Source organism: Opisthocomus hoazin, chromosome 8, assembly GCF_030867145.1.
Source record: "Opisthocomus hoazin isolate bOpiHoa1 chromosome 8, bOpiHoa1.hap1, whole genome shotgun sequence".
In the NCBI taxonomy this organism is placed as follows: domain Eukaryota; kingdom Metazoa; phylum Chordata; class Aves; order Opisthocomiformes; family Opisthocomidae; genus Opisthocomus; species Opisthocomus hoazin.
This window is the reverse complement of record NC_134421.1, coordinates 29,222,495-29,239,330: the sequence shown is the minus strand read 5'-3', so window position 1 is coordinate 29,239,330 and position 16,836 is coordinate 29,222,495. Positions and strand designations below refer to the sequence as shown.

The 16,836-nt window shown below is 43.2% G+C and overlaps 1 protein-coding gene across 3 annotated transcripts in view; it reads right to left on the bottom strand.

Annotated features, from left to right (window-relative positions):
• Positions 1-4,519: 4,519 nt before the first annotated feature.
• Positions 4,520-16,836, bottom strand: part of PPP1R12A (protein phosphatase 1 regulatory subunit 12A) — a 127,643-nt gene continuing 115,326 nt past the window's right edge. For 2 of the 3 annotated variants that reach the window (XM_075429474.1, XM_075429476.1), the window contains 3 exons: positions 12,988-13,038; positions 11,285-11,446; positions 6,581-6,669 (listed from right to left, as the gene is read on the bottom strand). In XM_075429474.1, the coding sequence (XP_075285589.1) occupies positions 11,312-11,446; positions 12,988-13,038 (186 nt within the window). In that variant the 3' untranslated portion in view covers positions 6,581-6,669; positions 11,285-11,311. Of the gene's footprint in view, positions 6,670-11,284; positions 11,447-12,987; positions 13,039-16,836 lie in introns of all 3 variants that reach the window. The other variant, XM_075429475.1, reaches the window with a different exon arrangement.

Genomic DNA, 16,836 nt, shown 5'->3' with positions numbered 1-16,836 from the left:
CTCACAAGACTTGTTCTCCAGACCACTCGCCAGCCCCGGTGACCTTCTCTGGACACGCTCCAGCACCTCCATGTCCTGCTTGTGGTGAGGGGCCCAAAGCTGAGCACGGAATTTGCGGGCAGCAGGCTCGGCGTCTCCTCGAGTCACCGTTGCCGGAGCCGTTCCTCTCAGCTGCTGTCGGGGGGGAGAAAAGGAAAAGCGGGGAGCTGGCGGGTAGCGGCCGGGCCCCGGCGCCGTGCCCGCCCCGGGAGCTCCGGCGGGGACGCGCAGCCGCCTGGTGCCACCTCCCGGCGCCGCGTCCCGGGCCCGCACAGCGCGCGCGGGGTCCTGGCTGCGGGCAGGAGCTGGCGACGCGGCCCCGGCGCTGCAGTCCCCAGCGGCGTTACCCCCCCCCCCGCCCCGGCACCGCGCCCGGGAGGCGTCGGCACAGCCCGTGGCCGGAGCCCTCGCGCTCGCCCGCAGCACCGGCGCCTCGCCCGGGCTGAGCGGGCGGGAAAGGCCCTTCCCGCGGCCAGGGGAGGCCGGAGCCCGGGGTAGGTGCTGCCTTCGGGAGTCGCGCCCGTGCCACCAGCCGCTGGCGGGGAGGTGGGGTTTTGTTTTTAACCAAACTCACTTTTTCATTAAATCCTCTCTCTGGGCAGGCTGGAGTGCGTAGCCAGGTGAGCATTTCGTGTGTCCGCTCACCAGCCGGTGGAACGACGGCCCGCGCTCTCCTCAGGCTCGGGTGCGGGTCCAGGTGCCCCCTCGCAGAGCAGCTCTGTTCCAGCTGCCCCGCGGCAGCTCCCTCGGACCAGGTCTCTCCTTTCTGAAGCGGAGAGGTCTCGCTCGCAGAGGAGTGTGTAATGTAGGCACAAACAAGGGCACCAGGGCTGTCGAGCTGCCCGAGTTTTCTGTTTCTGGGGAGGACGAGGGGGCGCGGGGCAGCGCCGCGGCCAGCCGGCCATGGCGGGACCCCGGCAGCGGCGCCTCCCCGCGCTGGTTTGCCCAGAGGGGCATCGAGCCCAGCGAGCGCGCACAGGGGAACAGCTGGAGCGCGGCAAGACCGTACCGAGGGAATCAGCAGGGCCTGCTCACCCGCCCACCCCCACGGGCGCCCTCCTGCAGGTAATAAAACAAAGGGAAAAGACCACACTGGGGGACGAATTGTGCTGTCTTGGCTAACTACTTCTGCTAAGCTCTAATAGGTCTGCAACGAAGACGTGCAGAACCCAAGTAGGAAGGGTGAAATAATTAGCGTTGGAATGTGGGGCTTTTGTCCCTGCTGTAATTACCCCTGGGCCTGACCAGCAACATTAGACATCCAACAGGTGATGTTTTTCAGACGAAAAAAGGAACAGTTCCTCCTTTCTCTAAAGGCCACATACTTTTCCTATCTAATCAGTAACACAAAATGGGGAGGTGCTGACACAAGCAAGAATAGCCGATGACTTCACCCGTGTGGCAGCAGCTCTCCCTTTAAAGTGCGAGCAATTAATTGTCAGTGTGGGAGGGTTTTTTGCTTGTTTTTTCTTACTTCTGTCTTCTGTGCAGGAACCTGCAGTCACCTTTAGGACTGTTCCAGCCTTACTTTAGATCTATGCTGAGGCTGAGCACACTGCTACTTGCTATTCCTCTCTAACAAATCCCAACTGCTGCTCTTGCCATCAAAGCAAATGTAAAGCAAGTAACTCCAGTCACCAGCATTTTTTACCTTTGTTATTAGTGGCTTTGACGGAAGAACTCGAGGAAGCTGAATCACCACGGCTAAATGTTAGCACTGTTTACATAAGCAGGAACAGTGAGAACTTCTTCTGAAAAACTTAAGCAAATCCTTTCTTCTATCCCCCAACAGACGGACCGGCTACTCCTGCACAGGGAAAAAACCCTGTCATTTTGCAGAGGTGACCAGCAGAGCTGCAACAAAACTGTTCCAAGATTTAAAGCAGGTGGGAAAGCACCCCCTCTACGATGCAGTCACAGTTGTTTCTCCACTATCTTTAAAAGCAGGCTCCACAAAACATTGTGACAACTGTATGGCTGTGGAGTTCTTTTTTAAATTGTACATTATGCAGTGAATCTGCGTCATGTTTCACTGTGACAGTCCTCTGAATTGTAGCTGGAAATTAAATTTCATCTAGAAAACATTTTAACCTCTCAGTTGCACAACTGAAGTGTCAGAATTATCTACTGCCCGTGCTGCATCACGCCAGGTTAGAGAAGCTGAAGCTACCATTAAAAGGGGAAAAATGTCTCGCAGCGTAACTAAAATGGTGGCTGCCTACAGGCTCCATACTGGGCAGGCTTGAGGCCACAGCTGCCCAGAGCCCTTGGCACCCCTCGCCCCACGGAGGGCCCGGTGCTCTCGGGGAGGCCCGGCCAGAGCTCCTGGGACCGACGCTGCACGGCACGGCAGCGGGGCGGATTTGGCCACCTCCGTTTATGGCTCTGCACAACACCGCAAGCAACACGGTGGAGACCAAGGGGTGCATGTTCCTCTTCAGAGGAGCTGGTGTGCTGCACCGGTGGGTGAGACCTCAAGATGCCCATACAGGAACTGTGAAGAGCCAGCTGTGGAGAGTCAAGCCATTTCCAGGATCGTCCAGATCAAGTAAGAATCTGTGGAATGACTATCTTCATCATCACAACTTCATTTAACAAGAAATTAATACCCTCTCTGAGCAGTAGTATGAGCAGGCAGCAAGGTGTAATCCACACTGTTGCTAACTTTGGACAGTTTTTCTCTTTTCAGGAGATTGGATGTGATGGAGCCCTGACCTCTGACTTCAGACCAGTTTTGTTCTGCCGTGTCCCCTGCCTTTCTCCATCCAAATTGTTCATTTTCTGACGTGGTGTTCCTTTTCCATACTTCCTCCTCACCGCCTGCTTTTCTTTGCATAGACTTGCTGTCTGCCGTCATCCGGACGTCTCTGGCATTATGTGGTGCCCTCACTCGGGGCCATAAACCCCATGGTTATGTCGCCTAGCAGGGGTGGGGGCCATCTCGTACAGAGCCCGTTTCAGTATGATACAGGTGAAGGAGGTAAATAAACTTTCTCCCTCAATGCACATCTCCTAAAGCGGGTATCTCCAGCTAGCCAAAGGCATGCTTTTTTTCTCTTCTGTAAAATGACGTGTAGTTGCTCACTCTAAAAAGCACCCGAGGGGGCACTTGTGCTGTGACAACACATTTGCTCTTCAGAGACCACCAAATGGGCAGTGGCCAGGAACACTGACCAGGTAAGGTTACGACCCATCGGCTTAACGTTCATCGGAGCACAAACCGGTTTAGGATGGGAGGTATTTCGAAAGGAGGGAATACCGAGACCCACGTTTTATACTCGGTGCTGAGCAAACAAATGCAGCAACCTACACAATGTGAATTACAGCTGCTCTTTTTGGCATCTGGCAAGGAAATAGCAGAAGTCTGAAAGCGGTATGTAGTAGGAACTAGGGAGGTCCAGGGAGAATTGTTTATGATGAGGGAGACAAGGCAGGCAAAAAATGACGTTCCAGCTCCCGAGTCATTTCTTCTAGGTAACACAAGGAAGACCTTCTTCCCTCTGAGGGTGATGGAGCGCTGGAACAGGCTGCCCAGGGAGGTTGTGGAGTCTCCTTCTCTGGAAATACTGAAAACCCACCTGGACACAGTCCTGTGCAGCCTGCTGTAGGTGACCCTGCTTCGGCAGGGGGGTTGGACTAGATGACCCACAGAGGTCCCTTCCAACCCCTACCATTCTGTGATTCTGTAGTTCTGTCACTGCTGCGCGGGGAGCCATGGCAGCCCTCGCAGAGCCCCACCGCCTCCCACCTGCCCAAGCTGCTTCCCCCTCTGTGGTCACTCCTCTTCCCCAGGTCAGGGCTTCTGTTGTGGCCAGGGCTGGCTCCGGGGATGCCCTTTGCCTCTCTGGCACCAGCTACTGCCATGCCTCTGTGTGTATTTGATGGTGTTAATTCTGGAACGCAAAGATCCCTTTCCACACTGTGACAAGTCCCCTGAAAATCTAAGCTGCTGTTCTGAATTACCATTTAAACCATTAGTTGCTTAAGGAAGCTGGCCAGTCTGCAGCCAGCAGTAATACATTTCTTGTATGCAAACTGTCTCCTAAATACCAAAATGGTCCTCCACTACCTGTTTTCTCTCTGGGGTAGCTGGATTTGCTGGGGATGTGTTTGATTGGCAACATGACCAGTACAGTAAGACACAAATTTAGCAGTTGCTTCGTGCGATTTGGTTGGCATCATGTAAAAAATGGTTCTCAGATTCTGCACACAGACAGGTTTATGTAAAATATATAAACATTTGTCCAAGTTGTTACAGATTGCATAAATATGGCATTTTTACTGTTGCATTTACAGATGTGCATGTACAATGATGTGCAAATAATCACAATTTGATTACAATCTTTGAAAGGTACTTGAACCTTGCATCCAAGTAACGCAATGAATGAAAAATTCCCACCAAAGAATTTAAATAGCAAACTTATAACATGGTTTAAATTCCTAACAAATTTCAATGTCTTCTCAGTAAAACTTTCACGCATTTAAAATAGTTTGTATTCATTTTATTTGTATATGTCAAAATACATTTTTTTTTCCAAAATAGTGGGTTTTGAAACTAGTTTCATGCAGATACAAGGTCTGCTCAGTACTACCAATAAAATCAATATAGCACAGTAGCCATTCATTTTTTTTTAGATATAAAGAATAAATAACCTAAATATAAAACACTAAAATATTAGAAACACGTATTTAATCATTCACAGGCACCCAAACTTTACCAAATATAATCCAGAATATGCCTAACTGTCTTGTAACAGAACTCAATACGTTGCAGCCATTCAATTCTTTATTTTCTGTTAGCGTAAGACAATGGAAGTCCCTATGGTTCAGACCCACCTCTCATACAGATCAATTACAATAAGAGATCTCAAACTATCTGTGTACCTTTAAAATCAAGAAATCCTGAGCTTGGTAGTAAGAGCATAACCTTACATCTTCAAAAAACCAATCAACAGAGAGAGGACATCATGTCTTCCTTACCAAAACGTATCCCACCCCCGTAAAACTACCCCCCCCCAAGTAGGCAGTAGAACACAATGACCTTTTTAAATGAAGGGGTACAAATTCACATTTAATATAGTATACAATATAATCAATAATACAATAGCTACTGCAAGCTTTACAATGTACAATTTGTTTGAATGGCCGATCTGTTCAGTGGTTTTAGGCAATAAACTATGTGCCAGGAGGATGTCGTATTTTGAATGGTTTAGTGAAAATATAAAAGCCGTTTCTAACAAAAGCGATCTTTGCTTAAGTACTTTTTTGTTTTTAAAGGCCACTGAAATGTATAAAATGGTCTGACATGATGGTGTTATCAAACTGGATGCCTTCTCACATGGCAACAACAGTGCATATAAACATTAATGTGAGTGTAATGGGTTATGTTTTTCAAATGATTTAGTACATTACTTTGGCTAGCACAACAGTTTTGGACAGCACTCAGATAAATACAGGTATGTGAAATGTAGTGAAGCAGTTATATTTATGCAATTTTTTATTATGGTGAACACTATCAAATGAAAAAAAAGGGAGGAAAAGATAATAAAGTCTTTTATATAGTTTAGACCTTTTGTAAAGATAGGACTCCATACAATGTACAATGTCTAAACTCTTCATACCATAAAAATTAATGAACTTTGTTAAACACACTATTCTGGAGTAGCCTAATTTGCATTAACAGACATTTGCAATAGGGAAATATATTCAAGCATGCCACGTGGTGGTCTGAAAAATCAAACCAGTACACATTTCTATATACAGCATCACTCAGTACCTGCTCAAATGAATGTGACGATTACAGGATCTAACGTCTTTCACTACAAACTTCTTTTTTTTTTCTTTAAAGTGACCAATAAAGCCAGAAAACAGGACTCTTAAAATATTTCTAGTTTCACCTGACTTTTAAAGCATTTTGTATAGGAAATAAATGCATATTGCACAAACAGTGAAAGCAAATGTTCCACCAAACATCTCTGTTCCAGGTGGCTGGACAATACAACTCTAGGTAGCTACACAAACACGTAATTTAAAAGGGTGTGTGGTCTCTGCAAATGGTAAAGCTGTGAAAACACTGTACAAGAAAATCTGGTACATGAATAATTAGAAGGGAAAAAAAAATCCAAACTTAAGATTTAAAGAAAAACTGAGCATAGAAAAAAATGGGGAATTGTGGCACAACAAAAACGTTATTGAGTAACTGTCTTCTGTGAGAGCTGAAAGCTTTTGTTGATGTAAAAGTGTTTATGTACAACTAAGGCTTACTGGTTAAATATCTGAGGCGTATCTGGCCTTGAACACTTTCCTTATTATGCTGTAGCTGTAAACAAGATTTCTCAGTCATTTCATCTTCTCAGCAGCTGCATTTTAACAGAAACAATGATCTTGATACAAAAAAACACACAGGTAAGAGGGCGTTTGGCAGGATATCTGAAAATGACAGTCTCCAAGGGATCTTCCCACACTTCCAGTGACTGCCGTACTATGGTCCACTGGAGTTACTAGTGATGTGCAATACCGTTATTTGCTGCTGTAGTAAACCCTTTATTTGGAAAGTTTGCTTATAACTCTGATCAAGGCCCCATTTTCATCTTTTAGCCTCTGGTTGTCTGCCTTCAGGTCTGGTAGCATCTACGAAAAACGAAATACAACGGTTATTTGCTATTACACCCCGAGGAAAAGCAGCAAGACTAGACAAGCACTGGGGATAAAAATCTTTCCTCAGCTTAAGCATCTTAGCAGTTCTCCCTCCGTATCAGCAGTTCAGAAAAACCTCGCCTTTTAGCATGATACAGGTAAGAGTTACAGATCAGGAGTCTTCATTTGCTTGGACTGGATGCACTAAAACTCGGCGGTGCAGATGACAAGCCTCTAGCAACAGCATTTACCGTAGCGTGAGGAGAGTAATTAAATGCTTCAAATTTCAGTGCAAAACAAAAAACTGTTAATTACCAACAAATTAAAGAAAGAGGCTTGTCTATACTGCACTTGCACAGTTTCAAAAAACCCATGCTGTGGCTAAGCAGATCTAGCACAGTGCTGATCCTGATCAGGCACGGTGTGATTCATGCAGCTTGTTAGCTCATAGCATGAATCCTCCAACCGCTTCCAAACTGGTGTCAGAGCACGCATCCTCTCATCTGAGGTCACATCCCTGCACAGTACAGCTCACACGAGATCAGATCATCGAAAGGGGCCACCGGAACGCCGGGCTGCACACTCAGGCACGCGAGTTAGGAGATGGCAAGTTAGGGTTGCCACAGGAGCTGGGTGACACACAAGCACCAAAGCTGGAAGGCAGAAGCCAAGTGAGGTGAGAACTGGGGCAGGACCAGACAGGAAAGGGGGACAAGTCAGTGCACAGAGGGTTGTACCAGGAGAATATAACTTGTCAGAGAAACCAGAAGTCATCTCAGCAGTTCTCCGTATCTACATTCACACACCGATAACGAACCACCTATACTACTCACGGCTCAATTACGTGTATGGCTTCTAGCAGCAGGCTCACGCAGGAGGTAACAGCCTACTCCTGCACAGCGGTTATTCAGTAAACTCAAGTGCAAGTGCGAGGCGTCTAAGTCCAGCTGGTGACCGACGTTAACAGCTGCTACATCATTTTTCACGATGAAATTTCCTCGCCACTAGTTTTGTTTTCATTTTATTCAAGCAAAATTATATTTTCAATCCCATTGTATTCAGAATATTATTATGGAACAGAAAGAACTGAGAAGTTTAAAAATGCAGGGTTAATTAACCATGCATTACGCTAGAGGCTTCATGTACACTCCTCCTCTAAAGGATTCCTGTCCATACTCGGTTCACCAAAGAGCAGACCCTCTCACAGAGTGAAACACGATGGTGCACTGACGACGACCGAGGTTACAGGATCTCTAGCTTATTTACCCGCAAATACTACAGCACGCAAAAGGAAGAGGACAGGGGACCATAAGAGGAAAAAAGGTGGTCTGTACAATTAGAGTAAGTACAAATCATTCTGCTAACCTGGACTCCAACTCTGCTCCACAGCGGAGCTTAGGGCAAGCCACCTAAACCGAGCCCCTCAAAGAGTCAGAGGAAGTTTCCATTTCAGTCAGGTGAGAGCTGTGCTCTGAACAGAAAGTGCTGTAGAACACCGATTACTTTCAAAAACCACTTCAAGGCGTTCGAAGTTGGGCAACACAAGTAATCCTTTGGCAATTTTCAAGTATTCTCTGTGTTTAGTTTTCGAAGCTGTAAAACCCAGCTACTGTTGCCTGAAATACACGTGGCTAGGGATCATATCCCAGTAACAGGCACGTGTACCACGCATCTGTGCATGCACCTGCAGTATCGGGATAAACCTGGGGTTGTTCTATGACGTGTAACTGCACACAATGAAACAGCCATTTGTTCAGGCAAAGCAACTAACACCTTTCCTTCCTCCTTTTCACTCTGTTACGGACTTCATACCAAAGATCCCGGCTCAAACCACAACAGCCTTCATCCAGCCACGCACAAGGAAGCAAGGGAGTCTGGTTTTGTTCTTCTTAAATGGCTATCTCGACAAGTGTTGTCATGTATGCTTTCCACTGAAACCTCAAAGTAACTCCAGGAATGTCACAGTCCTCTTTCAACTTACAGACTACGGAGCTGCAGCCCATAACGCTTCATCACATACAGGCAGACCCACAGAGTGGTACATTTTCTGGTGAACTATTTTAACAAAAAAACTGCTGTTCAATTTTAGAGCCTTAACATAATCCAGTACCATTATACGTCTGCAAATCTCTGTAGATAGACTTTAATCCTGATTAAACTAATAGGTAGAATAGGTATTAAGAAAATATTTTTTTCTTTTGTTGTGAGTCTACTAAAGAACAGGGGAAGACTGGTAGGAGACAAAAGCAGTTAGGAGTAATACGAGATTGATCAGGAAGGATAAGCCCAAGTAACCTAAAGTACTTTGCGTCTCATCTACACTAATCCTCACAAATCTGAAACCTAGCCAAAGACATTTATACACTTTTTTTGGAGCAATGCATTCCTATAGTCCTCAAACTTCTCGTGAGGTGACACCACACACCTTTAATGTACAGAAGCAGGGAAAAAAAGCTTTGCAGTAAATTCAGTAAAATTACAGCTACATACTGTACTTAACACTTTGAATTCCAATTTGCTTATCACTAAAATAGCAAGTATCTTCATGTGATGAGATTCTTGAATAAGGTTACGAGCACACTATTTCGCCTATCTGTACTATATGACTAGCTAGTAAGTTTGCAGTGCTGTCAGTAAGTAATTTTTCAATAATCACCTGACATATATGGAGCCAACTCAGATCTGCACAGTAAAATTAATGTCTGTGTTTGCTGGAGGATTTAACAGTTTCTACATACAAAACAGCTTTGTAAATGAAGATTACAAAAAGCTCACGAACTGTTAAGGTACCCGTTCAGACTAATCAGGCACACTGCTATGGTTAAGCCACCGCCATAATGCCAAGCCTCCCTGCTGTGTTCCCACTGCTTTTCTTTTGCTAGCCAGGCACCTCAAGCTCCCACGATGTCCTGCCATTGAAAACTCCCCCTGCAAAAAGGAATACTGAATAGTTTTCTGTGGGTTAGCACCCAGAACTGGCTTACCATGTTTAAAGGAATGCCAGTGCTAGCCAAAAGAGACAAGATGGTACGGACGTGTGGCTGTGGACAGCAGTCACCCCATTAGCTCAGCCGTGTTGAAAACTCACACTGTTCGCTGCAGCTGCGGTCGGACGGGCTGCCCTGAAGGGAGAGCTCTCCCCTCACAAGCAGCAGGACGCTCCTGCTGCCTTCTGCGTGTCGCTTCAGCGATTCAGCAACGCTGGGGTGAGATAGAGCGAGTAATACAACGAATAAAGGGATGTGTTTTCAGCCCAGCTGGTGAACCGACTTGACTCCCTCAGCAAGGGTTAACACAAGGGAGTGCTGAGGAATGCGGGGCCTGGACCAGCAACAGCCTTTCTATCCGCATCCTATCGTCAGACCAGCTCCAGGAAGACAGGGAGCCAAAGGATAAACCTTCTCTTTATTTCATGCCTCTTAGCGGGGGGAAAATCTGAGATCAGACTGTGAGCAGAATGAAAAAGCGTATGCTGATTGCCTTGCTTCTGAGTGGGAAGGGGGTAGGCGAGAGGAAGCACTTTAGCAAGAGTCACCGTGCGAAGGAAATTTTGTTTTTTCACCTACAGATCTTGAAAGCTCCCTGAAACCTCCACCCTACGCAGTTGTTCTGTAAGAGGAGGAAGAAAGGCACACAGATTCGGTGTGGAATTAAACCACATTTCGCTCCTCGTAGAAGTGTTGAGCCCTCTGTGGGTTTCTGAAACAGCCCTGCAATAACACTAAGGCCACACAACTAGCATTTTTTCCCCAAGATGAAACTCAGAACAGTTCATACCTTTAACAGAAGGGGACTGAACCAGATGACCTAGCAAGTATGAACCAACTGGACACACCAGAACAGGTGTTTTTTTGAACCTGGGTTGGCACAGTCCTTGCATGACAGGATTCTGGGCCACGACTGGAATGCCTAGGTATATAGCAATATAAATCAATAACCCTCACTCAGTGCTAAAACTGGATATTTTAAGCTGTCTAGATAAAAATTAGGATTAACCAGAACCACACAGGAAGTTAATACGGCAAAATATGAATCGACTTGAAACTCCGATACATTTTTGAAAGGAAAGACTTTGGTCCCCTCTAAACACTAAAAGACACAAACGTAAGAAATGAAGTTGCTAATGCAACTGTTCAGGAATGCAGAGTACCGAAACCATTTCTCAAACATTCTTTAGTTGAGACTAGATTTGTATCAATTCCATGTACTTCAATTATACTGCAGTAAGAAAGCCCAATTCTTAATTTCAATGTATTAGAAAACTAGAGGCAGATCTATCTATTTGAGCATTTACTCAAACATCGAAACAAGGGAGTGACTTCAGTGTATCCTAGCGCGCACTCAAATCCTTTCAATAGTTGCCAAGGTTTTAACATGTCAAAAGCCTCCTGGGTCACTGCCAATTTATCTTCAAGGAAGGGAGGACAAGCTGAAGTGCTAGTATGGACAACACCACACCATACCAATACATCTGCGACACCTGTAGTTGGTACACCGGACACCATGCTTCAGCCATGCTTCCACAACTGAGCAGCAGTCAGTCAGTTTCTGACACACAAGTGTTAATAGTAAAATACTACCCAAGCACAAACGGAATGTCAGCACCTGCCTGGCTACACAAAGGAGAAGGCAGAAATTACAAGTCCGCAGAGCGCAGTTGCCTACAGGACCCTGACAGCTTGGCAACCACTCGGGTCAAGGCCCTATTCTCAGTCACCAGTCGCTCATTTATGTGTCTCAAAGATTGAATCTGCTTTATTTGTTGCAGGTTCTGCAGGAATCAAAGAAATAGGAGTGAAAACGAGAAAAAAACATGTATATTATGTTTAAAAGAACTAGAGATGAGTAGAATGGAAAGAAAGCGTAGACGAGACAGTCCTGTTTAAAGCAGATAAGTCTCTGTGAAAGGAAAGTATCAAACAAATGGCACATTCTTGAAAAGCAATCCAAGAAGCAGCAGTGATTAGCCACAGCTTTCCATAACAGTTCAGGATACATTAACAATGAGAGCTATTCCTGGAATTCTTTACTTAACACCCTAATTGCGCAAACTAAATCTCCTATTCAAAAGTCTGTAAATAATGACACATTTAATATATACTTTTACACAGCTGTGTAACAAATGATAGGAGGATTATTTAATCTTTAATTCACAACTTGTGCATAGTGCTTATTAAAAGTAAGCTTTTGAAAGAAGGCATTGTATTTGCATTCTCTATTTTTCTCAGAAGCCCAGCCTTCCCTAACAGGAATTTACAGGTTGATGACAGAAGCTCACATCCTGTCTTCCTCTCTTAGACATAATTGTTTTCCTATACCGTAGTTTGCTTCCTACGTATTTCAGTTCTAAAGACCCCGCAGGGAACCACAGACATCGCGTCCTCCCTTAGAGCAAACTATCCTGGCCTGAATCCAAGGGAGCTGGAGGCATCGTGGTTGCCTTCTGTCTACATCTGCCTGTCAGCTTCAATTATTTCAACAAAACTTCGTGCGTGCCTTTAAATGAAAACTATCTGGAAGTTAATGCCGTTGCCAAGCACCACCAGAGGGAGCTCAAAAATGAGCTTGAAAGGAAACTTTTGATTAATCAATGACAAATATCAAATGTGAAAACAGTGGTACTTCTTTAAAATTTTTGAGTGCAAAAATGTTTTCTGTTTCATCATGTTCCACTAGTTTTCTAGTCTTGTTTTAATTCGACCAGTTTGGTTGGCCCTGTCCAATATTATATCCAAAGATATAATAAAAACAAAACCAGAACAAACCTGCCAAATTTCTCACCCTTCTTAACCGTATCGGAGGACTTAACATTGACAGACCAGAAAAGGAGAAAAGTCATACCATGACTGGTTAAAAAAGCAAGCCAGAAATATATTAAAAAATTATTTTCCTTCTGGGATTCAGTTTATACATAATTGCATGTGGTAAATGTTATTTATTTGTCAATGTCTGAAATCTATCTACTGCTTTTTGCTAACTAAAAACTGATTATTATTCACTCTATACAAATGAAAGTTTTTCTTTTGATATTGGTCACATGCCATCTACTACATACTCTTTAAGAGCATCAGACAAAGGTTAAAGCAAACTAAGTCTCAGCGCCTTCTTAGAAGTCGTACACGTATGACTGCTTATGCTGGCGCAGCACCTTCGCTACGAGCTGTACAACGCGAGTGATTTTGAAATGCAGCTATAACTTAGTTATTGCCTGATGAAATTATAGAGACCAGTAATATTGCCAGACTACATGCTGCACTGACGTAGTCATACACTTTGTTATTAATATAGTTTAACATGTAATAGTTTACTTACTTTCAGTTCCTCTTCCATTTCAGATATCCTTCTTTCTAGAGCTCTTCTTTCCTAAATCAAAAGATGTGTGTTAACACTGAACAATACCATGTTTAAAAAAACTACTGCTTGTAAATACTGTGGTAACAGTGAAATACTTCAAGTTTCAAAGATCATACAACCAAAAGCATAGTGTGGACAGGAAACTTGTGATGGCGGTGATATATAGAAAACTTGTCAGTATGGGATTTTCAGATCTGAGGAGGAAGAGATACAGAAATTTACATCAAGTCCTACAAAATATGCCCCTTCTTTTACACAAATTTAGACAGGTTGTAAAGTACCATTTGTCTGGATTCATTTTTCATGAGCTAGGCTTCTGTAATAGCTTCATATACAAGAAATGCAGAAAATGATCAGAAACAAGAGTATCAAAAGAAACAAGCACAAAAGCATCAGCTTTCACAGACAAGCAAACCTGGCTGAAACATCTGTCTCAGCTCAGTGGGATCTGCCCACACTGTAAACTGCAACGCAGCGTAGATACACCCGAATTTACATTAAAGGAGTTCAGCTGAGTACCAAAGAACTCTAGCTACGTAAAAGCACCCGCTTCTTGAGTAAATGTCTCCTGAATATCTTCTGCCTTTCTAGTATAGTTTCATTTCCCTTTTTTTTGTTTTTACCTGAGAAGCAGGAGAAATGATCCTTTGTAGCAAACTTCAGGTTGTTCTGATTACACTACCCGAGCTAGCTTACTGAAAGTTAGCTTAGGGTTTTCTCTACCATGCCGCTGTCTGCAGAGCAGACACACTACCCTATGTCTAAATGGCGTTACTTCGTTCAAACCCAACGTTCAGCACATCCGGCAGAAGGACAGCTAATGCAACAGCCTGCAGGGGTTTACAGCTCGATTGCTTGCTTTCCTGTGTCAGACAATGCAGTGTGTCTCATTTAAAAGCAGCTGCAGTTATCAGTACTCTACATTCAGATTTTTCCAAAGTGTGAAAGGCAAAAGCAACAGATTATTGCGAAGTGGATATATGCATCTGCATACAACAGTGCTACGCAAACAGCAAGCAGCATTGACTGAGGTGTGTGTAAAACTTTGGTTAGATCATACCGCCCAGTAGATACTGACTCTTGCCGGTCACCTTTCAGATACAAACCATTTGAATTTAGTTTAATCATAGTGCAGTTATACCCCGACATTTTCCCATTTTAGCAAACGACTTTAAAGGTTTATCAGAGTAACAGATCACTTCAGTTGTTAGTACTTAATGTACTTAACTCCTTCGACTTAGGACTTTTCCTATAAAGATACTGACTGATAGTAGTGGGCACAGGAAGTACCAGTGAGCTGCCTACAGTAAGCCAGTGACTGACAACAACCCCACACTATCTCACGTTACTTAGAATTGTACCGGTTACCTCCTGGCTTTGCAGAATAACATATATTATCAGTGCTCTTATATTAAGCAATATTTGATGATTCCTTTGATTACCAAGAGATGAATGATCAAATAAATCTCAACATTTCAGATGGTTAAAAATCGTTAGTCTTTTTGATGCATTTGCTTAACTAGCATGTTGAACTTGTCTCAGAACAACTATTAGCAATAAAAGCCAATTAAAAAATTCCCAATTTTATTAACTTTGTATATTTCACATTATACAATAGCTCATTTGTATTTACGAAAGCAACTAGGAACCACAGGCTTGGTGCAGCGAGACTGAGGTACGGGGGATATACAGCGGACGAAAAATTATCCCCAGACTATACAATTATTAAAAAGTAAAACCACGTGTATAGACCTACATGTATTTGTATACTTAGTAATACCAAAAAATACACCTCTCCACAACCCAAATTTCCAGCTGGTGAACTCTAAATTTGGGGGAAACTGCTTAAAGGTACCTACAATTCTGAATTCTAAATCCAGACTGAAACCTGGCAGTTGGAGTTTTATTATCACATCAAATGAAATTCCGCAAAGTACCTTTAGCATACTTTTTAGAGTGACAGGTCGTTAATGAAACCCCTGGTTTTGCCTATATATTGCTACAACCTTGCATCTGTGATCCAATCTGTACCCCCATTCCCATGGAAATATCCCCTTTCAGGTAAACAGTTCTCAAATGAACAATATTGAATGCATCACCAGGTGATCACATTATGGAAACCTACTTCCGAAGGCTGAGGTCAAATAAAATTCAAAGCCAGTATTTTCTAAATCTTGTTACTGTGCAATTCTAGGTTTAATAAATGTTCCCATCTTCTCTACCGAAAAGGTATGTTTCAGCTTGAAAATGTCATAGTTCAAACCTGCCTTCAGGTTTCTCTCTGCCAGCCTTTTACTGGTTCCAACTGATTCTCACCACTTCTTTACTTTTCCCCTCCCCTTTTCTCTATGTAATTTATCTAAATTCAGTTTTATATTTTATTTTAGTGCAGTCATACACTTGGAGAAGTACACTTCGAAAAGCTCTACAATTTCTTCCTACTTTTTATATTTATGTTGTTACATTACACATTAAAAAAGTGTCTTTAAAATTATTCTTAAATTCTGAATTTGGTAAGCTTATCTCTAGAGATCAGCTATCGATGAGTAGCAGCTGAGAATTGTGCTTCAATCACTTTCAAAGTGAAAGTAACTCCAGATTTTAACAACAAGTGAAACAGAATCACAAATAAATTCCTGTTTTAAATTCTTGTCTGAAAAGAAGTTAAATTATAAAATACAAGGAACATCTCCTAAATCCCATGTAAATCATGTTTCAGCCATACAGTATTATCACTAACTTTATTTTTTCACCTGCTAGCTTTAATACTAACAGAGTTAGGAAGACTAACACTTCTGAAAGACATTTTGCTGTTGGACCAAACATCTTTACAAAAAAAAGGTGCAAGAATTTCTAATATAGCCAATTGTTTTAATGCAATAGTCTATTTGGGAAAAAGCAAAGCAGTAATTTAAAACTGAAATAATGTCGAGCTATGCAGTACTGAATGCCCTGTAGTATGGAACCTGTATAGTAATGGATGCAGCTACATCTATGAAATAATTAAATGTCCACTTGTGTGGCCATCATAGCAAGCAAGAAACCAATTAAAGTGGCTGATGAAACTTTTCTACTAATGAAATTGCTGTCTACAGCAGGATGCCAAAAAATCAAGGAGCAATAGGTGCTAAAAGGCCACTGCAATTATCCGGAGAGATCATTAAGATAATGGAAATTCAGGAAGGGCCTGGGAGTATTTCTACACCTCCATAAGCTCCTATGAAATCTACCAAGTGTTTGTTTATATGCCAGACAGCTTTGTAGAACTAAAAATTGTTTTCTAAACCTCAAATACTGCAAAGCAAACACAAAAGGCCAGTGAATGTGAAGTTTACCAGGGATAAATATATGTATACTTATATATATCACTTATTACTGTCAAAGTCCATTTAGTTTTCTTCCTGTTTAAGTGTCTAATGCGTCACTCCAGGATCAGGGGAGGAGAAAGGGACACGGGGCCAGGGTCATGAAGGAAGCCAGGACGACAAGAAAACCAATTTTTGGTTTACATTACTTTACATTGCCGTGGAACCGAACTTTTATAGGATTATGGATTTTAAACTAGCATGAAACTACAGCCTAAAGCTGTCCTGTGTCCAACTTCTGAAATAATTCCTCTAGTTTATCTCACATATGGATTTATTACATGACTCCTTTCCTGTTCAATTTAGGGTTGTCTCTGACCCTGATGCCCCTCTTCCCACACTGCTCACTCATTCTTCCCCCCTGCCCCAGTATCCTATTCCCTCTGGAAAAAGTCACAGTACAAGGTAAGGGACAGATTATGATTAATTTTATATCATTAGC